The sequence below is a fragment of the Chelonia mydas genome, chromosome 1 (genome assembly GCF_015237465.2).
Source record: "Chelonia mydas isolate rCheMyd1 chromosome 1, rCheMyd1.pri.v2, whole genome shotgun sequence".
NCBI lineage: Eukaryota > Metazoa > Chordata > Testudines > Cheloniidae > Chelonia > Chelonia mydas.
The window spans coordinates 298,604,126-298,627,673 of NC_057849.1; the positions used below are offsets into that span (position 1 = coordinate 298,604,126).

The 23,548-nt window shown below is 41.7% G+C and overlaps 1 protein-coding gene across 2 annotated transcripts in view; it reads right to left on the minus strand.

Moving 5' to 3' along the window:
* The window catches only part of BMT2 (base methyltransferase of 25S rRNA 2 homolog), a 62,260-nt gene that overhangs the window by 34,735 nt on the left and 3,977 nt on the right, over positions 1 to 23,548 (minus strand). For both annotated transcript variants that reach the window (XM_037888774.2, XM_043549651.1), the window contains exon 2: positions 5,259 to 5,400. In XM_037888774.2, the coding sequence (XP_037744702.1) occupies positions 5,259 to 5,400 (142 nt within the window). The remainder of the gene's footprint in view (positions 1 to 5,258; positions 5,401 to 23,548) is intronic.

The window sequence follows — 23,548 nt, forward strand, 5'->3', positions numbered from 1 at the left end:
GGGTGGTGAAACACTGGAATGCGTTACCTAGGGAGGTGGTAGAATCTCCTTCCTTAGAGGTTTTTAAGGTCAGGCTTGACAAAGCCCTGGCTGGGATGATTTAACTGGGACTTGGTCCTGCTTCGAGCAGGGGGTTGGACTAGATGACCTTCTGGGGTCCCTTCCAACCCTGATATTCTATGATTCTATGATTCTACAAAGCTATAGTCTTAAATACAAAAGAGAAGTGGGAAGACAACAAAAAAAGTAGAGTTTGAGGAAAGCACAGGCAGGGTATAGGATTAATGTATTGTTCAAGCTTATTGCAATAGCACTCTAAGGTCATGGGGTCCAGAAATGCTTCTGGAATTCAGTAGACAAATCTTGTATCAATCCTATAACTAAAGGTTTCCAAGGTATTCCCTGAAACAACCACATATACAGGGTAAGGCAGTCTCCTTATTTTAAATGCAAATAGTCAGTATCGATCACCATATATTTAATATTTTTTACAAACCATGAAGAAATATTTCAATTAAAGAATAAAAACATTATATAATCAAAAATGAAAGGCACACATAGCATCTAGTTTATGAATTAATCTCAAAATATTTTTCAGCCTCCCCAACTAGGCAGCGGAAAAAGTTTAAAAAATAATCTGCATAACTGTCACTCTTAATACCAAAGAAGAGTATAGATGGTTTCTCTAATGCGGGGATGGACGAACTAAGGCCCAAGAGCTGTTTTAAGCTGGACCGTGAGCTCTGTCCAGGGGCTGCACCACACGGCCCGGACCCACTCTGGTGCTCCAGCCAGGGCGCAGGATCAGGGCCGCACCATGCAGCTCCCGGAAGCTGCGGGATGGCCCCACTCCGGCTCCTACACATTCCAATGGCCCCCTCCAGCACTCTAATGGGAGCTGCAGGGGCGGTGCCTGCAGATGAGGCAGCGTGCAGAGCCACCTGGCCACGCCTCCACATAGGAGTAGAAAGGACATGCCACTGCTTCCGGGAGTCGCTTGAGGTAAGCGCCACTCGGAGCCTGCACCCATGAGCCTCTCCCCACATCCCAACCCCCTGCCTCAGCCCTGATCCCCCTCCCGCCCTCTGAACCCCTCGGTTCCAGCCCAGAGAACCTCCCTACACCCCAAACTCCTCATCTGCAGCCCCACCCCAGAGCCTGCACCCCCAACCAGAACCCAACCCCAATTTTGTGGGCATTCATGGCCCGCCATAAAATTTCTATTCCCTGATGTGATCCTCAGGCCAAAAAGTTTGCCCAGCCCTGCTTTAATGATTGTACTGTATTATGTAGGCTAGCCCTCTAAATAATTTGGAGACAGTTGCTTTTCAGGTATTTGGTGAGAAAAGATTGCATGGAGGCAAGAGAAAATGAAGGTAAAGTGGCTATACAAGTTTTTTTTCTAGCTTCTGGGTAAAAATCTTTTTCCTCATTACAGATACCCAAGATATGCCTCCAAAAGCCATCCTGTCCTCAAAATAAGGCTTACTGAAGGGGTTCTCCAACGTTTTCAGAGTTTTCCACTTCTGAAGAGAAACTTATGATCACCTAACTGTACCAACAATAATTTCTTTTTCTATGTAATCAAAATATTTATTTATTTTTAAAACTATTTTCATTCAGTTAAGCAGCAGGACACAGGAAGGGCCAGTATCATGTGCCCCATCACCTCTCTGCAGATCAGTGATACACAGAACAAAAGTTTGAGAACTCCTGGCCTCTAGAGATGAAGTGAGGAATTGCAAAGTATTTTCTCAGCACTGTTATATATTGTTTGAAGTTTGGGATTATGTGGACAAAGAAAAAAAGGAGTACCTTTCCCAGACCTGAGGAAGAGTTCTGTGTAGCTCAAAAGCTTGTCTCTTCTCACCAACAGAAGTTGGCCCAGTAAAAGATATTACCTCATCCACCTTGTCTCTCAGACAAGTCATTTTTGCAAGAAAAACTTTATATACGGAACACTGGGTATGAGAAGTAACACAGGGATGGATTTTCATACTCTACATCTTTAATTAAATCCATGTGCAAAACTTGATATGCTTACAAAGCCACTGGGAAGTCATTAAAACATGTGACTATTACATAGCAAAGACCTGTATTTTTAAAAAAAAAAAAAAAAAAATCAGAACAGCTATAAAAAGCAGCAAGCAACCAACTTTTAAAAGTCCTCTGCAAATAAAACATTATGAATTATTTCTTAACAGTGTATTACTGTTATAGGTTATAAGGGAGGAGGTGGCTTGTATATTAAAATGTATACACTTGGACTGAGGTTGAGATAGAAATAAGAGAGACTTGTTGAAAGTCTCTGGGTAAGGATAAAAGGAGTAAAAAAACCCAGGTGACGTCATGGTAGGGGTCTACTACAGACCACCAAACCAGGAAGAAGAGGTGGATGAGGCTTTTTCTTCTTTTCTTTCTTTTTTTTTTTTTAAAAACAACTAACAAAATCATCCAGATCACAGGACTTGGTGGTGATGGGGGACTTAAACTACCCAGACATCTGTTCGGAAAATAACACAGCAGGGCACAGATTATCCAACAAGTTCTTGGAATGTATTGGAGACTTTTTTTATTTCAAAAGGTGGAGAAAGCTACTTGGGGGAGGCTGTTCTAGATTTGATTTTGACAAATAGGGCGGAACTGGTTGAGAATTTGAAACCGGAAGGCAACTTGAGTGAAAGTGATCATGAAATGGTAGAGTTCATGATTCTAAGAAACGGTAGGAGGGAGAACAGCACAATAAAAAGACAATGGATTTCAAGAAGGCAGACTTTAGCAAACTCGGAGTTGGTAGGTAAAATCCCATGGGAAGCAAGTCTAAGGCGAAAATCAATTGAAAACAGTTGGCAGTTTTTCAAAGAGACATTATTAAGGGCACAAGAGCAAACTATCCCACTGCGTAGGGAAGATAGGAAGTATGGCAAGAGACCACCCTGGCTTAACCGGGAGATCTTCAATGATCTAAACCTCAAAAAAAAAAAAAAAAAAAGAGTCCTACAAAATGTGGAAATCTGGTCAGATTACAAAAGATGACTATAAACAAACACCACAAGTATGTAGGGACAAAATTAGAAAAGCCAAGGCACAAAATGAGATTAAACTAGCTAGGGACATAAAAGGAAACAAGAAAACATTCTACAAATTACATCTGCAATTCTACATTAGAAGCAAGAGGAAGACCAAGGACAGAGTAGGCCCATTACTCAATGAGGGGAGAAAGACAATAACAGAAAATGTGGAAATGGCAGAGGTGCTTAATGACTTATTTGTTTCGGTTTTCACCAAGCAGGTTGGTGGCGAATGGACATCTAACATAGTGAATGCCAGTGAAAATGAGATAGGATCAGAATCTAAAATAGGGAAAGAACAAGTCAAAAATTACTTAGACAAGTTAGATGTCTTCAATTCACCAGGGCCTGATGAAATCAATCCTAGAATACTTAAGAAGCTGACTGAGGAGAAATCTGAGCCATTAGCAATTATCTTTGAAAAATCATGGAAGACGGGAGACATTCCAGAAGACTGGAAAAGGCAAATATAGTGCCTATCTATAAAAAGGGAAATAAGGACAACCCGGGGAATTACAGACCAGTCGGCTTAACTTCTGTACCTGGAAAGATAACGGAGTAAATAATTATGAAATCAATTTGCAAACACCTAGAAGATAATAAGGTGATAAACAGTCAGCATGCATTTGTCAAGAACAAATCGTGCCAAACCAACCTGATCGCTTTTTTGACAGGGTAACAAGCCTTATAGATGGGGGGAAAGCAGTCCATGGGGTAGATCTAGACTTTAGTAAGGTTTTTGATACTGTCTCGCATGACCTTCTCATAAATAAACTAGGGAAATACAACCTAGATGGAGCTTCTATAAGGTGGGTACATAACTGGTTGGAAAACCGTTCCCAGAGAGTAGTTATCAGTGGTTCACAGTGATGCTGGAAGGGCATAACGAGTGGGGTCCCGCAGGGGTTGGTTCTGTTCAATATCTTCATACATGATTTAGCTAATGGCATAGACAGTACACCTATAAAGTTTGTGGACAATACCAAGCTGGGAGGGGTTGTAAGTGCTTTGGAGGATAGGATTAAAATTCAAAATGATCTGGACAAACTGGAGAAATGGTCTGAAGTAAACAGGATGAAATTCAATAAGGACAAATGCAAAGTACTCCACTTAGGAAGGAACAATCAGTTGCAGACATAGAAAATGGAAAATGACTGCCTAGAAAGGAGTACTGCGGAAAGCGATCTGGGGTCATAGTGGATCACAAGGTAAATATGAGTCAACAGTGCAATGATGTTGCAAACAAAGCAAACATCATTCTGGGATGTATTAGCATGAGTACTGTAAGCAAGACACGAGAAGTAATTCTTCCGCTCTACTCCATGCTGATTAGGCCTCAACTGGAGTACTGTGACCAGTTCTGGGCACCATATTTCTCCAATTTGTCCACATCTTTCCTGAAAGTCCAAAGAAGAGCAACAAAAATGATTAAACGTCTAGAAAACATGACGTATGAGGGAAGACTGAAAAAATTGGGTTTTGTTTAGTCTGGAGAAGAGAAGACTGAGAGGGGACATGACAACAGTTTTCAAGTACATAAAAGGTTGTTACAAGGAGGAGGGAGAAAAGTTATTCTTCTTAACCTCGGAGGTCAGGACAAGAGGCAATGGCCTTAAATTGCAGCAAGGGCGGTTTAGCTTGGACATTAGGAAAAACTTCCTGTCAGGGTGGTTAAGCACTGGAATAAATTGCCTAGGGAGGTTGTGGAATCTCCATCACTGGAGTTTTTAAGAGCAGGTTGGACAAACACCTGTCAAGGATGGTCTAGATAATACTTAGTCCTGCCTTGAGTGCAGGGGATTGGACTAGATGACCTCTCAAGGTCCCTTTCAGTTCTAGGATTACCTGAATTTGAGAAATCTAGATTTAGAACCAAGTACTAATCATGTTCTTTATAACAAGTTTAGCTGCTAACAGTTTCAACACATTAAAGTTTTGCTAAACCTAGTTGGGAATGCTTTATTCTGGATTTAAAGATCAAAATTCAGAACATCACATTCTAAAATTCTAAGAATAGTGAGATAGAATAATGGGAAATGTGATGTTTACTTAAAAATAACCACACATTAAAACATGAGTGTTGGAGATAAGTACGGAAAGCAAGAATATGCTCTGCACTGTAGACTCAGATTGCCAGTTTGAGACAGAGTTTACAATCCTATCTTGTTAAACCACACAAAGATTTACCTGCAACACCATTCAATTCGACCTTCCCCTTCACAAGATTTTGTCCAGTGATTATCTGCAAGGTTTTTCATTGCCACAGCATATTCACAAAGAGTTTCCTCATCCTCACAGTGTTCACGCCAGATCTTTTCAAAGTCTCCCACTAAACAAAAACAAAAACAGTGTTAGCAGAATAATATACGTGTTTAATGTTTGTCACCAGAAAGCAGCATCTAGGTCTAAAGATTGTGAAGAAGACATTTAAAGCGTGAGCCAAGCATAAATTGATGCAGTGATATCTCCCTAAGTCTAAAGGCACCCTAAAAATATAGCAAAATTGCTCCCATTCATATCAATTGAAGCGTTAACGTATTAAATCTACTTATGACAACTTACATGTCAACATGCTTAGCTATTTACTGCTAATCAAAGCCAACAAGGAAGAGGGATGATTAGAAGAACTGCATAATCTACCTTGAATAGCAATTTATTTTGGTGTCATGAGGGGGCAAACATTACCATTGCTTTCCCTCCCCCATTTGACCTCTGATTGCAGCAGGTGTGGGTATACAGTAACTCCTCACTTAACGTTGTCCCAGTTAATGTTGTTTCATTGCTGATCAATTAGGGAACATGCTTGTTCAAAGTTGTGCAATGCTCCCTCATAATGTTGTTTGGCAGCTGCCTGCTTTGTCCGCTGATTGCAGGATTCTCTGGAAGAGCAGCCCCTCCTCACGGGGATTAGAACCGGGGGGCTGGCAGCCCACTCTCCCCGATCAGCTCCCCTAAATTCCCTGTAAGGTATGTGGCTCAGCAGCTGCCCAGCAGCAGTTTGGTTGGCCCACCCCGCACTGCTCTGCTGCTCCTGACCTGCTCTCTGCCTTGGAGCTGCTCCCGGGAGCTTTCTGCACTGCTGTCAGGAGGAGGCTTTCTGCACTGCTCCAGCTGGATAGCGTGGGTTCACCATCATGTTCAGTTTTTGCAGGGAAGTGTTTGCAGCTACTGCCCTGAATCTATTGTGTTTCCTCCCTCAGTCCATGCTGCCTTGTAGAGTGTGAGGCTACATTAACAATAGCATATTAACCCTTGAGGGCTCAGCTGAGTGCTAGTTCATCATTTAGCAGCAAGGCATTCCCTGGGAAATATTCCACCCTCTTACTCCACCACCTCAACCAAGCCTCACAATCATCATTGCTGTGTACAGTATTAAACTGTTTGTTTAAAATTGTTTAAAACTTATACTGTATATGTGTATAAGATGTCTTGTCGAGCGAAAAAAATTCCCTGGAACCTAACCCCCCCTATTTACATTAATTTTTATGGGGGGGAAATTGGATTTGCTTAACATTGTTTTGCATAAAGTCGCATTTTTCAGGAACATATCTACAACGTTAAGTGAGGAGTTACTATACAAAAATTTGCTAACTTGCATAACTTAGAAATCTAAGGCAAGCAGCTTAGCTTCTTGTTTACTCAGACTGCCTGTCCAACTGTGGTTCAGGGATATTAAGCCAATTTCCTTTCCTTGGAAAGGTTTCAGAAGGCATAAAATGCAGATATCAACAGAATAAGGCATATTTCCAATCTGGCATTTGCATTCTCTCATATGAGATGGCATTCATGCCGTAAGGCCAAGAAGCAGACCACATACAGTCTAAATCCAACAGAAAGACTGGGGAAACAGGGCAAACAAAAAAAGCTCTACCATAGATTTGTCTGTCTGCTTCGTGACTAGTACACGGCAGGAAAGTCACTCTGCCCCAATTAGTAAATTGGCTGGCTGATCAGAACACTCGAAAGCATATATATGGCACCTTTCATTCTCATTATTTCCCAAAAGCACTGAATTAAGAGGTGCGTGTGTGTTAAATTGTGTAGTTGGCAATAAAAGACATCAGCAGTTACAGACATCAGCCTGGGAGCATGCCTGAGCAGGATGAGACGCAGAGGCACTCCCGATTTTTGGTACAACCTCTGTTCCTCCTGCTGGGTTTCCTTGGAAAAGGCATTTCATGCAGTACCAACATAGGACTGAACAGACATCGGAGGATAGAACGAGAAACTGTGTAAGGCTATGGCTACATTAGAGAGCTTACAGTGGTGCAGCAAGCTCTTTAGTGTAGCCCAGGGGTGGCCAACCTGTGGCTCTGGAGCCACATGTGGCTCTTCAGAAGTTAATACGCAGCTCCTTGTACAGGCACTGACTCTGGAGCTACAGGCGCCAACTTTCCAGTGTGCTGGGGGATGTTCGCTGCTCAACCCCTGGTTCTGCCACAGGCCCTGCCCCCTCCCCTGAGCCTGCAGTGCCCTTGCTCCTCCTCCCCACCCCCTGAGCCTCCTGCACACCACGAAACAGCTAATCGGGAGGAGGCAGCACTGATCAGCAGAGCTGCCAGTGGGTGGGAGGCCCTGGGAACGGGATGGGGGAGCTGCTGACGTATTACTGTGGCTCTCTGGCAACGTACATTGGTAAATTCTGGCTCCTTCTCAGGCTCAGGTTGGCCATCCCAGGTGTAGCTGCTCTAAGCTGATGGGAGCGAGCTCCCCGTCAGCTTAATTACTCCAGCCCTCGCGAACTATGTCGGTGGGAGAAGCTCTCCCGCTGACACAGAAAGCTGTCCACACCGGCGCTTAAGTCAGCATAAGTTATGTAGTGCAGGGGGCTGGCTAATTCAAACCTCTGAGTGACATCACTTATGTCAACTTATGCTGTAGTGTAGTCATAGCCTAGATTTCTTCACCCTCCGCTGTCTGGTAAGACACTAATACAACTCCTGTAATTTCTCTCTCCTGGTTGGTGGGTTAATGAAGCATGTTTGTGGCTATGCAAAACCAATTTAAGAAATACCAACCACTGATCAGTCCAAGCTTAGATATAAATAAACTTGGTAGTTAATAAATTCTAACACAACCTTAACTGCGGTCTTGCAACTGTTTCACCACAATACTCTGAATCTTGCTAAGTTGGGCTCCTGTTAATAGGCCCCTCATGATAAATACAAGACTCCTGGACGAAGCTTATCTAAAAGTTACTTTGATTAGTTGCTCTAGTTTATTATTTGTTTACAGAGCATTCAGAAGTATGTTAGACACCTTATACACAAACACAAGAAAGGCAGTTCCTGCCCTGAAATGCTTACAGTCTAAGTAGAAACAGGACAACAAGATGAGTCAAGATAAAAAAAATAAGGGAATACAAGGAAAAAAAGATTACAGATAGAAGATGAGTTAGCTTTGTGGTACTACACTCAATTTTACTCTCTACCATTATCACTCATCACTGTCTTCTGATCACATTCCTAACTGCCATTTTTTTTCCTTACTAGTTAGCCTTGTCATACCTCTTTTTTCCCATATTTTAAGGTTTTAACCCTAGGCATTCCCCCACCCCTGCCCCCTATTGTAATGATGCCTCTTCAAACCCTTTCCCAACTCTGAGCCCTCACCTACTCTTTTATTGGTGATCCTTTCACTTTCTCCCTCACCCGAAAAAACAACACTTGTCTAGAGCAGATGTAGAATGAATTCAAATGGATTAAATTAGGCAGCATCAGAGGAAGACTGAGCTGTGTTTGTGGTTTCCTTTAAGTGGCTGGCTCAAGGCAGCTGGGTCTGTGAAATTGCTGTTGCTGTCACCATTTCTTGGGGCTGTCAAAGCAGGACTAGCCTAACCACTTTCACCTGCCCCGGGAGCCCTCCTGCTGCTCCAGGGACTGGGCTTCCTTGTGTAAGCAGAGTCAGGATGAGCTCTACCCTGACATCTGGTAGCGAGTCATGCTGGGTTGTGGAAAAGAACTTCAGGGGCTGATCTCATTTGCATAGGCACACCCACCCTGCCTAGATGGCTACTTTGGCTGCTGTAGGAGTCCCAGTTTCTCTGTTATTGGGGCAGGAATAAACTGTTATCCTGATTATGTGAATCAAGGACAATGGAACTGTACTTGGCCTTTTCTTATGATAGAGGGACTCATCATCAACTAAGCAGCACTCGCTAGGCAAGGGTCATGGGTTCCAAAACCCAGTGAATGGAAAGAGGCTGGGGATAGGTATTAATACCTGATGGTATGGGCCCCACTGTGAGAGCCTTACATGCGAATTGCACTTCCTCTTCTCTCCACTGTGGAATATCAGAGCTAATTTTGATTCCATTAGGAGCCTAGTTACAGGCTGCTGAGCTGAATTCACTTTGGGCCAATGGTGCACCAGCACTGAGGCTCCTCTACTACAAGCTGAAATCACAAAAGAGCTAAACTTACTAAGAGCTGAAATTACTGAGTGTTGTGTTAAGTAGTGGGGGAGCCTGAAGATATATTGTGGAGCAGTTTGTGGGACGGCTGGCAGAGCAGAGCAGCTCTTGGAGCAGAGCAGTTTGTGGGATGCCTGGAGCAGCTCATGGGGGCGGCTGGCAGAGCTGAGCGATTCGTGGGATGGCTGGTGGAGAGGAGTGGAGCCCCATGGAGAGGTGGGGCAATTGGCTTTGGACCATGTAAGGTGCCCCTTAAACCGCCTCACCCCCCCCCCCCCCCCCCCCCCATCTCCACCCAGGTTGGGAGGTAAAACTCTGCAGATAAACTTTCAAAAAACTCTGGGGCTGCACTGACCAGGGACAGAGACTTTTGGGGTGTTGGACTTTTGGGACTTTGGGTGATTTTGGGTTGCTGGACTCAAGAACCAAAGGGAAAGGACATGGCCAGATTTGCTTGGGGTGGGTTTTTGCTCATGGGTTGTGTTAGGAATCCTGTTGATGGCGTTTCCCCAACATAATGCCACATTGTTTCTCTCTGTTATTAAAAGGCTTTGCTACACTCAGACTCTGTGCTTGCGAGAGGGGAAGTATTGCCTCTTAGAGGCGCCCAGCGGGGGTGGTATATATTTGTCCCAGGTCACTGGGTGGGGGCTCGAGCCGGTTTTGCATTGTCTTATTGGAATAGAACCCCTAGATACTGAACCTGGCCCTTGTTGCTGCCAACTTTGATGCGCAGAAGGGTTACACTTGTGTTAAAAGAAAAGCCCCCCCCAAAAAAAAAGACATAGGAGAAGAGATTACTTAAATTGTAAGGAAATGAGAAATTATATTTCTGCCCATTTCAAGTATGGCAAAAACTAAAAACTAGCTTTTAAAGTCTACCTTATTGCCATGTCTTATTTCCCTAACCTACACCTCCCTGGTAGCATAAATTTAAGACGTGATTTAACTGATAAATATTTAATACTGCACAGCTGAATTCCTTCACACAATTTCCCCTTTCTCCTCTATATTTCTTTTCATATTTATCATGTTTACTCTAGTATTGTTGCACCGAGGAGGCACTTCATTTTGAGACACTCCCATTGCTCTCAAAGGCTTCACATACAGCAAGACAATTAGGCACCTGACAAGTAATGTATTCACAGTGCAAACTGAAAGAGGAGAGGGATAGCTCAGTGGTTTGAGTGTTGGCCTGCTAAACCCACGGTTGTGAGTTCAATCCTTGAGGGGGCCATTTAGGGATCTGGGGCAAAAATTGGGGGATTGGACTAGATGACCTCCTGAGGTCCCTTCCAACCCTGATATTCTATAAACCTCAAACCATCCCCTGGAATTCCACCTTAACAACAAAAATCCTCAACTGACTTGAATATGCTTAACAGCATACTTTTCACTTCAAACTGAATAGGACATTGATAGAACAAGCACATTCACATGTCCTTTAAATTGAAAGCAAAGTCTTGAAAAGACTCAGTATTTGTGGACAAACTCCAAAAGGTGTTTGCCACATCTGGATTTCACGTCCACACTAACGGTGAATTAATATATTCAAACTTTGTACCTAATTGAGTTTGCCACTTAAGTTTCAGAGTTATAATGGAAATGCAGACTGCAGTACATTGGTTACAGAACATAAACTAACGAACAGTCTAATCTAGATGGGATAGAAACTGATTTATGAATCAAAGCTTAGGTAACTATAAATGCAGTGGAATTTACAGGAAGGACTTTGCATAGCAAATTTGGGCTACGTGGATGACTGGAAACAAAATACAATATGAAAATGTCTCATGGACTATTTCAAAAGAATGTACTAAGACTGACATTGAGGCGTCAAAGGTTATGTTCCAGAATAACCTAGAATTAATCAGGAATTCTTACATAAAATCAGAAGTTTCAGAATAGCAGCCGTGTTAGTCTGTATCCGCAAAAAGAAAAGGAGTACTTGTGGCACCTTAGAGACTAAGAAATTTATTTGAGCATAAGCTTTCGTGAGCTACAGCTCACTTCATCGAATGCATTCAGTGGAAAATACAGTAGGCAGATTTATATACACACAGAACATGAAACAATGGGTGTTACCATACACACTGTAATGAGAGCGATCAGGTAAGATGAGCTATTACCGGCAGGAGAGCTGGGAGGGGATGGGACACCTTTTAATCAAGGTGGGCCATTTCCAGCAGTTGACAAGAATGTCTCAGGAACAGCAGGGGGCGGGGGAGGAGGGGAATAAACATGGGGAAATAGTTTTACTTTGTGTAATGACCATCCACTCCCAGTCTTTAGTCAAGCCTAATTTAATTGTATCCAGTTTGCAGATTAATTCCAATTCAGCAGTCTCTCGTTGGAGTCTGTTTTTGACGTTTTTTTGTTGAAGAATTGCCACTTTTAGGTCTGTAACTGAGTGACCAAAGAGATTGAAGTGCTCTCCGACTGGTTTTTGAATGTTATAATTCTTGACATCTGATTTGTGTCCATTTATTCTTTTACTCAGAGACTGTCCAGTTTGACCAATGTACATGGCAGAGGGGCACTGCTGGCACATGATGGCATATATCACATTGGTAGATGTGCAGGTGAACGAGCCTCTGATAGTGGGGCTGATGTGATTAGGCCCTATGATGGTGTCCTCTGAATAGATATGTGGACACAGTTGGCAATGGGCTTTGTTGCAAGGATAGGTTCCTGGGTTAGTGGTTCTGTTGTGTGGTGTGTGGTTGCTGGTGAGTATTTGCTTCAGGTTGGGGGGCTGTCTGTAAGCAAGAACTGGCCTGTCTCCCAAGATCTGTGAGAGTGATGGGTCGTCCTTCAGGATAAGTTGTAGATCCTTGATGATGCGTTGGAGAGGTTTTAGTTGGGGGCTGAAGGTGATGGCTAGTGGCGTTCTGTTATTTTCTTTGTTGGGCCTGTCCTGTAGTAGGTGACTTCTGGGTACTCTTCCGGCTCTGTCAATCTGTTTCTTCACTTCAGCAGGTGGGTATTGTAGCTTTAAGAACACTTGATAGAGAACTTGTAGGTGTTTGTCTCTGAGGAGTTGGAGCAAATGCGGTTGTATCTTAGAGCTTGGCTGTAGACAATGGATCGTGTGGTGTGGTCTGGATGAAAGCTGGAGGTAGGCATAGCAGTCCGTAGGTTTCCAGTATAGGGTGGTGTTTATGTGACCATCGCTTATTAGCACCGTAGTGTCCAGGAAGTGGATCTCTTGTGTGGACTGGTCCAGGGGGCTTCCTTGAATAATATTTTCTCATGTCCCTTACATTAAGCTCTGCACTTCAGATAATCATTGCCTCCAGTTCATCTTTACTGTAGGGATTCCTTAATTTCATCATAGGGTGTCAAGTACAGATGTGAGTGTTGTCTCCATCTCTCCCCTTCCATGCAATTTAAATCCTATTTGAGCATGGATTGCCTGTATTTAAAAAAAAAAAAAAAAGCTGTTCTATACCCCATTCCTCTCATAAAAGATACCAGTCATGTAAGTGTCAGACCCGGGAGATTCTGATTTATAACGACCGCTCACAACGTGAGTTTTACAAGCCTTTCAGGTCCCTGCAGCAGCTCTACTTTTAAAAAAAAATAATTGTGTTTCTGTTTGGTTCCCTCTCTCCAGGGTTGTTAAAAATAACATTTTTCCAGTTCTATATGTCCTGGAAGATTATTTCTTTAAGCAGTTACTTGTTCACCTGTCCTTGCAATTCTGTCACTGAATGCAAATACAACTGATGATCCAGGAGAGATTCCTTATAGCAGTATATTCTTGGATATGATGCAGAAGTCCAATCCCATGTATCTAGCTAAAATGCATTCCCCAGACTATGCTCTCCATCCATGTAAGCCTTCTTCATGGGCAAACTACGGCTTGCGGGCCGGATTCGGCCCCTCAGGGTTTTGGATCCGGCCCGCAGATTTGCCACACCCGCCCTACTCCCAGAAGCGGCCAGCACCACGTCCCTGTGGCTCCTGGGGCGGGGCACTGCTTCTGCCTGTGGGTACCTCCCCCTGTCATGAATATAAAGGGAAGGGTAACCACCTTTCTGTATACAGTGCTATAAAATCCCTCCTGGCCAGAGGCAAAGTCTTTTTACTTGTAAAGGGTTAAGAAGCTCAGGTAACCTGGCTGGCACCTGACCCAAAATGACCAATGAGGGGACAAGATACTTTCAAATCTGGGGTGGGGGGAAAAAGGCTTTTGTCTGTCTGTGTGATACCTTTGTGGGGAACAGATCAAGGATGCAAGCCCTCCAACTCCCATACAGTTAGTAAGTAATCTAGCTAGAAAATTGTTTTGGCTTGTGAAATTCGCTGTGCTGGAGGAAATGTGTATTCCTGTTCTTGTGTCTTTTTGTAACTTAAGGTTTTGTCTAGAGGGATTCTCTATGTTTTGAATCTGACTTCCTGTAAGATTATCTTCCATTCTGATCTTACAGAGTTGTTCTCTTATCTGTTTTTGTTCTTCTAATAAAGTTCTGTTTTTTAAGAATCTGATCGGGTTTTTTGGGTTTTAAAAATCCAAGGCTGGTTTGTGCTCGTCTTGTTTATTCTCAAGCCTCCACAGGAAAGGATATTTTGGGGAATTAGGAACTTCAAGTGGTCATTTCCCTGTTCTTTGTCTGAATCACCTGGTGGCAGCATACTGTTCAAGGACAAGACGAAATTTGTGCCTTGGGAAAGTTTTAACCTAAGCTGGTAAAAATAAGCTTAGGGGGTCTTCATGCGGGTCCCCACATCTGTACGCTAGAGTTCAGAGTGGGGAAGGAACCTTGACACCCCCGAAGCTCCCATTGGCCAGGAATGGGGAACCGCAGCCAATGGGAGCTTCAGAGGAGGTACCCACAGGCAAGTGCAGCGTGTGGTGCTCTCTGCTCCACCCCCTCCTCCAGGGGCCACAGAGACGTGGTGCCAGCCACTTCCCGGAACAGGGCCAGGAAGCCTGTCCTGACCCCAGTGCGTGCCAAAACTGCTCCAGGTAAGCGGCGCTTGGCCAGAGCCCGAACCCCTCCTGCATCCCACACCCCAACTCCCTGCCCTGAGCCCCCTGCCTGCACCTCAGCCCCCCTGAGCCTCCTGCTGTACCCCAATCCCCTTCCCCGAGCCCCTTCATACACGCTGCACCCCTGCTCTGCCCCAACCCCTTGCCCTGAGCCCCTTCCTGCAAACCGCACCCTGTCCCCCACACCAACTCTCTGCCCTACATTCATGGCCCTGCAAGCAATTTTCCCCACCCAGATGTGGCCCTCAGCCAAAAAGTTTGCCCACCCCTGTTGTAAGAAATTTCATCAGGTGTTCTACTCTCAGAAGGTTCAAGTGTTGTAAACTGTAGAGTAAACTAAAAAGTTAATCAGCTTGTAATAAAGATAGTAAAAACTGATATTCAGACAATAACCTTTTAGAGACAGCATTGTAACATTACCCTATCTATTAAACACAAAACACACCATTCAAATGCAAAAAAAAGTCTGAAGTATACACGGAACATAACTTAAAAGAAATTGAAAGTAAGAAGCTGTCACTAACAATTTTAGAGTGCCTTAAAGTCCTTTAAAAAGTACAAAACAAAACCAATAAATATCAATTTAATTACCAAAACACACTTAGTTATTTATTTCACTAGAAATATATTACTTATTCACCATTTTAGGCATGTTTTATGAAACAGAATACATTCCCTGCAAATCTCTAGATTTAAACAAAAACACTGAATAATTACACCATCCACATAAAGTCAACTTCAAATCTTGACAACACCAAGAATTTTCTTAACTTACGGTAAACCTCCTTTGTGCATAAAAGAAGATGTGAGTTGGGCAAAACTGAGGATGGCAACTCTGGTAAAGGTTTTGTTAGTGGAGTTTATTAAAATTTTTGTTATATTAATGTTGCTGCCAGGATAGCGTTCTATCAACACTATGCCAACATTTTTTTATGGAAGTATTTTTAAGAGTCTGCTATGGCAATCCAGAACTATAGACTGGGGTAGTACACATTTATTTCAATTTATATGTCATGTTACTAGCTTATACTTTTGTTTTAATTTTAGTAAAAGGGATGCAAACCATTGTAAAACAATGGTAAAAAAACAGATTTGGATAGAATCTGGAGCAGCACTGTCCTCAAGAATCTCATCTATTTTTTTAAAAAAATCCATAAATATGTCACTGAGAAATATAAAGTGACAATTAAGCTGATTCAGAACATAATGTGTGAGTTTTTCCCTGCTGCTCTTCACTATTTAGCAAAAAAATTCCTAGAACTGTGCATCTTTGCTGGTCCCAGAGAGAAAACTCAAACATAGCATGTTGCCTACTGCTGCATTGAAAACATTTTTATGTTTCTACAAAGATGCTTATAGATACACCCCTTTAATCTTCCATTTTAAAGGAAAGCAACATCTATTAGTTGCGAGGATACAATGACACTGCTGGGAGATTCCAAATTTCAAAAGCCTAGCTATGGCAACATCCCATTTATACTGTAAAAGTTCTGCTTAGATTTTAACTAGAATATGTTGCAATCAGACTAATTTTAACATGCCTCAGTGTTCCACAAAAGGAACAGTTTAAGTGTTCGTAAAAATACCTCTGGTTCCTCACTGAAATAGTATATCAGTTTACACAACATGCTGAACAGCAATAAATGGGAACAAACATTGTCAACTAGGGCAGTGGTTCTCAGCTGGGGGACCTCAGACTACTATCTAAGGGGTCCACGAAAGGTTGTCATTACCATAGCACAGGGGTTTTCAACCTATGGCCCATGGACTCTTGGGGGTCCACAGGCTATGCCTAAGATTTCCAAAGGGATACACACCTCCAGTAGAAATTTTTTTGAGGTCTGCATATGAAAGAAGGTGGGGAACCACTGAGCGAGGGCAATGTAGGTTAAAAAATTCCTAGAAAAACTCAACATGACAAATTCCACTCTGTTCTTAAAGTCTGAGCGGACAACCCATTTTATTATTGTCAAACTATCACGTCAGACTCTAGACTTCAGATACATCCACCTACTGTACCAACACCATTTTATACAATTTAAATGATTAAAATGGAATATATTCTTACATTATAGTCCACTAATTGACTCTCTCTCATCCTATCCCCATTATCAGAGAAATTTAACATACAACTTATCCAATTCTCTGCTGTAAGACTCTGGTATGCGATGATGGAAAAATACCCAGTGCTGCATTATGCAACAAGTATGTCCTCTTGGTGCTACAGTATTGAAGATGTGGCTGTGGCTAAGCAGAGAAAAAGTTAATTAAATTAGGAATGCTACCCACTATCTTATTCCACTTAAAACATTCAGCATGTTCAAAATTCTAGAAGTTTACTAATCATCTGCCTTCTTCTCACACAACATACTTACTATTTCAATGGAGCTCAAACTATTTTGCAAGACTAGTTTGTCTAATTTTATATTTGTCCAAAACGGAATATAATTTAAGAATTATTTACATGAAAAGTAAGGGTAATTAGATATTGATTATTTTTCATAAGTGAAATAAGAATTTGCTTTACAAACTTTAACTTGCATTTTGTGATCTAATCTGAAAAAAGGATGACACCACTAATAGTGACAACGAAATATAAGCAAACTTTCATTTAGCAATATATTCCTCTGTCTGTCAACACAAAACTCTTTTGAGGCTATGCAGTAAGTTATCCCATAAATTTCAGAAGAAAATTCATAGCTGATATGACCACATTAGTTAACTCCCTCACTTAAATTTGACGTAATATTTTATTTATTTTTAATTTGATCGTCATAGAAAGAAGAGCAAAAACTTCAGTATAACAGTTCTTTAAACATACAATTAGGGATGTAAAAGGTTAAGCGGTAACCCATTAACCCCACGGTCGGAGTGGGCGCCTAGGCCCAGCCAGAGTGACCCCAGCCTGAGCCGTGCCAGGCCCACCAGAGCTACTGCGGTACAGTTAAACGATTAAATATAATTTTAATCGTTTAACTGGTCAACTTTTTAAATTGCTATTTACATCCCTATATACAGTAGCTCTGCTACTACTAGAGCAATGCTAAAAACTTTGCACAGTTTATGTTATCCAAGGCTGATGCAAATTCTAGTTTATAATGTCTCATAATAGACTACTTATATAAGCTCAAATGGAAGATATTTTAACGAGAGACCTAGTCAGACTACTTTATGCTGGGCCTCAAATGCATATTCAGCACACACTGCATAAATAAGTGTACAGTACAGACCCAAGAATACAAAAGCAAATGACAGCACTTGTTAAACTGATATCATGCATCGACCTGCAATATCAGTTTTGGAAATACTATATATGAAACAATACAAATATACCAAAAATACAAGTCTTGGAATAACTTTGTTGTTTAAAAGTAATGCTTGAAAAGTACATAAAGGATCACATGACCACCTGTTGTCTATTTTTGGAGTCGTTAACAGGAGGTATGGGGGATTTTTTTAGAATTGTCTGAATCACAGATATGTGTGCTTTTTTTTAATCTCAATTTAGAATACATTTCTCTACCAAACATACTTTGACAGTTACAGATGTACTTTCCCTCCGTTTTCAAAGAGGCTTTTTGTTTGATCACTTCCTTCTTTGTGCAGTTATATCTGTAATGCCACTGTTCAGGTTGGTAGAAACCAAATAATATAGTTTGTTATTTAACTTCTGCAAATCCAAAAAAGGGAGTACAAGCAAACCACAAACAAACAAACAACTTGTTTCTAAGGAAAGCACCTTCCAGCTCTCAAACGTTTATTGCTGAAAGGTCAGTCACATTTTGGGGCTTATTTACATGAAATCATTACTAAAAAATTAAAGCCTTAATGAACTTCTGAATCTGATGACTATTATTGTTTGAAAATGGAACTGCTGGTATCTACAAGTATTTCCCTCTTTCCAGTGTGAGATTTAAAAAAAAAAATGATGAATAGCACTGGCTCTATAATGATATTTAAATCTAAGTTTTTTAAAAGAATGTAGAAGCTGTAATGCTTATTAGACTGATGTTATATGTTAGCTATAGAAGATTTAAGTGGCTTTGGTATTGGTGATCTCTAGAGAGATTTTTCTTTCTTTTTAAAGAAAGTCAGACAGCCCAGTATTTTACTGCAATTTCCTGTTTTGCTTTTTTACCATGGTCAAATATCTTTTTAATTCTTCAAAGAGTATCTATGGGGAGTTTTTCAAATGCACTCAACTCCACTGGATTTAGATGGAAGTAAGGCACTTGTAAATTTCCCATCTAAACTATGTATAAAACCTGCTTGCCCATGGATAATGTTGCACAGAAGACACTTACTCAAGAAGCTTCACATGATTGTACTGCTACAAAAGGAACAATTCACTTAAAGAAGAGATCGGCCCCCCGGTTATTTTTGGGAAGATAGGGAAAGAATGAGCTGCATTGCAAAAGTGATTTTTGGTTAGGGTTGGGTTTTTGTTGTTTTTTTTGTGGTTGGTTGGTTGGTTGGGTGGTAGAGGAGAGATTCTAGCATGTGCACATAACCCGTCCTTCCTGTTTGTATTTTTTTTTTTAATTGTAAAATATACACTTTATATTCTTTGTCAAAGACTTAACATTGTTAAAAGAAATCCTTTTTTAAAAAAATGGGGAAAATTTGTTTTTATTTTATTGTGAAGTCAGGTGACTGAAAACAGATAAACTGAAAGCCCACTTCATCGGATGCATAGAATGGGACACATAGTAAGATTTAGATATAGAGATATATATAGATATAGTGACAAAGCTCTGTCCTTCCCTCCGTGGGTCCCACATTTCCTGGCAGATTTTGCTAGACTCAGAGACTCACTGTGACCCTGCACGTAACCCTTCTCTCTCTAGAGACAAGGGTCACAGTCTACTGAGCCATTTTCATCATAAGCCAGCAAGGGAGGTGAGGAGAAGTTATCTTTCCTTGCACCGTCTCTGTTGTCTCCCAGTCTCAGTGATTAATCAGGGGGCAAAGGTGGGGGGGGTAGACCGGGCCCACCCTCTACTCCGGGCTCAGCCCAGGGACCCTAATAGTATCAGTACCCTATGGTAGCTGACCTTTTAGAAACGTTACATGTACAATTCCCTGGGCTACTTCCCCCACAGCAGCCCTCACTTCCTCAAGCTCCACTTCACCCTTACCTCAGGGCCTCCTTCCTTGTGCCTATATGGTGTGTACTACTCAGCCTCTCCAAAGCACAACTTCCTCCCACAGCTCCTGACATGCACACCCACCTGACTAAGTGGGAGGCTTTTAACTAGTTTCAGCCAGCCCCTGATTGGCTTCAGGTGTCCCAATCAACCTAGCATTCTCCCTGCCTTCTGGAAAGTTCTTAATTGGCCCCAGGTGTCTTAATTGACCTGGAGCAGCTTCTGTTTCACTTTTTACCATCTCTGGTTAGCTAGGAGACACCATCCCTTTCTGGCAGAAAGACCTGGCCTTAGTTAATCATGCCTTTATCACCTTTCAGCTGGACTACAGCAATCCAATATACCTGGGGGTGAAACCTTCAGGTCTTAAGAAGCTCTAACCGATACAAAATACTGCTGTACGGCTCCACAGCAACACAGGCTATCATAAGCAAATCACATTTGTCCCCCACTCTCTATGCTGGCTTCCCATAGAATTATGAATCAAGTTCAAGGTCTTAGTTGTTATCTTCAAAGCACTTTCTGGCCTGGGCCCAGGATACCTAAAAGACTATTTAAAGGTCCAGGATAAAGATGCTGGTCAACAACTTTGCTCCTCTGGCATTGCTGAGAGTTCCATTATAAGAGTAAAGCTCATCTGGGCAGAAGACAGAATCTTCCCCAGGTTAGTCCAAGACTGTGGAATCAACTCCCCCAGGAACTAAGGACTATCATAAACCTCACCACTTTCACCTCCAAGTGAAAGGTGCATTTCTTTGACCTTGCCTTCTCAAATATAAACACATAGCAACAGGTATATTGAACAACCACCACCCAACCATAGCGAGAAACTCCATTCCATGTTTCTCCCTCTGGTAAGAGGATGAATGAACAAACAACATGTGACAGATGTGTAATCACATTGCTTACTGCACTACTGCAAGGTGCTCAGATACTACAGTGAGTAGCATGGTATTAAAACCTGAATACAACAAAATACATTCCTACTCTGAGGACCTAAGACAGTGGTTCTCAACCAGGGGGTACTAAGAGGTTTTCCGGGGGGATACGCCACTCATCTGGGCGTTGCAGCACCCGGGGGGGGGGGGGGTGTTGAGAGATTGGTTTTTGGGTGGGGGGGGTCACAAGTGTAGGGCTGGCATTAGGGGTGACAAGCAGGGCAACTGACCGAGGGCCCCACAAAGCTAAGTTACATGCTTCAGCCCCACGGCCTGGGTTTGGGCTTCAGACAAGGCTCAAAGTGAAAAACAGGCTCAAGTATCACACTGAAATGTAAGTACAATATTTATATTCCAATCAATGTATTTTATAATTATATGGTAAAAATAAGAAAGTAAGCAATTTTTCAGTAAGAGCGTGCTATGACATTTCTGTATTTTTATGTTTGATTGTATAATCAAGTATCAGAGTAGCAGCCGTGTTAGTCTGTATTCGCAAAAAGAAAAGGAGGCTCGTTCACCTGCACATCTACCAATGTGATATATGCCATCACGTGCCAGCATGCCCTCTGCCATGTACATTGGTCAAAATGGACAGTCTCTACGTAAATGGACACAAATCAGACGTCAAGAATTATAACATTCAAAAACCAGTCAGAGAACACTTCAATCTCTTTGGTCACTCAATTACAGACCTAAAAGTTGCAATTCTTCAACAAAAAAACGCCAAAAACAGACCCCAACGAGAGACTGCTGAATTGGAATTAATTTGCAAACTGGATACAATCAACTTAGGCTTGACTAAAGACTGGGAGTGGATGGATCATTACACAAAGTAAAACTATTTCCCCATGTTTATTCCCCCCCACAGGCTGTTCCTGAGACATTCTTGTCAACTGCTGGAAATGGCCCACCTTGATTATCACTACAAAAGATTCTCCCCCCCCTTCCCCCACTCTCCTGCTGGTAATAGCTCACCTTAAGTGATCACTCTGGTTACAGTGTATATGGTAACACCCATGGTTTCATGTTCTGTGTGTGTATAAATCTCCCCACTGTATTTTCCACTGAATGCATCCGATGAAGTGAGCTGTAGCTCACGAAAGCTTATGCTCAAATAAATTTCTTAGTCTCTAAGATGCCAGAATCACTCCTTTTATAATCAAGTAGTTTTTTAAGTGAGGTGAAACTTGTGGTACGCAAGACTAATCAGACTCCTGAAATGGATACAGTAGTTTAGAAAGGTTGAGAACCACTGATCTAAGATAAACAGTTCAGATGGGGAACAGAAATAGAGTTTACGGACAAGATAACATTAATACAAAATGAAGTTATAAAATAACTGAAGTTTATGCATATATAATGTTCATTCCTCATTTTCTATTTTATTTATATTGCTTTTTGAAAGCAAGTGTTTTGTATCTAATTTTATTTTTCCTTTTTTGTGTGGGAGAAAACATGTTAGAAGTTTATTAGATTTTCTTAGAGACAGAGTTTAAGGCCTGATCAGGTAGTCTCACCTCCTGTATTTCACAGGTCACCATCATCATCCAGCACCTGTACACTAAATCCAACAACCAAAATTAGACCAAAGTATCACAACCCAGAGACTAGACTATTATGTGTCACAGGCAAGAACTGGAGGGACTGAGATGAACCAGTGCCCGAAGCCCCTGCAATGTCAGGAAAATGATTAAGTGAGATAAACTCAGATAATCCTGGCAAGTGATCCAACCCACACACTGCAGAAGGCGGCGAATATCTTGCCAATCCAGGTCACTGCCAATTTGATCTATAGGGAAAATTCCTTTCTGATCCCATAAAGGTTAACGGGCAGGTCTTGAGCACATGAGCAAGAACCAGCCAGCCAAGCACCTGGCAGAAAATGCTTGGTGCCACCTCCAAGCCCTAGCCCTCCTCATCCCATCTCCAGCCATAGCCATCTCTGATGTTTCAGAAGAAGGAGATTTCATCTATCAGCCCTTTCATCTAATAACTTCAGAAAAACTGTCTACACTGTGCAGAGGTCACTGGCCTGAAATAGTTTATTAAGAATTTAGGATAATTTGGTTGAAGTGTTTAACTACTGTTGATAGGATTCAACCATGTAACAACTGTTAAAAAGAGAATTTTAAATAAGATACTATCTAATATTAAAGCCATGTTAGACTGAAGCTATTTTAAGCTTTGTTTAATAATGAATCAGAAAATATGGTTCAGAGATGTGTGGACAGGGATGCAGGGTAGTATAAATCACAAAGCAGACTTATAACCATTTTTGCTTATCCATTTTTCTGCAAACAACATTTCCCTCTCATTTCCCATCTAAAAGCCAAAGGCAAACCCAACACTTGCACTAGAAGTGGGTCAGATTGACCATGCCCTGAAAACAGAAAAGGGAAGTACTGGTGAAGAGATGCAAAGTAATGATCTGGAAATAAAATTAAAATGCATTTTTTGTGGTGAGCGTTTCAGAGCTACAGAAGAGAAACCACCATGTTTTCCAGTCTCATTTCCAGATTAAAGTTACAGGTTTTAACACATGAGTTAGGTAATGAGAGGTTGACATGTTGCCACAAAGAGAATTAAATAAATTAGAACTAATATGGTAAACCATCCTAGAGGTTAGTCACATTACAAATAAAATAGCCAAAATGTGGGTGATCTAACATGCAACAGTGCTGCTGAAGATGGGAGAAGCCTAGAAAACGTGGAAATAAGCCAAGATGCAACTTTGAGCAAAGTGACTTCATAGAATGGTATCAACTTTTGAAAGAATTGCCTGGCTCTCCGGATGACCTGTTGTTAAATGAGCCTTTCTTCGGTTACGTTCATCCTATTAGACAAGATTATATTTTAACTAGCAACTGCACATTAAAACAAACATTGCTTTCACATTTAAACACAAACATTTACAACTGGTTGAGACCCGCATTAGCCTGTAGTATTAAAGCATGCCAATGTCATTTTTACACTGACTCATT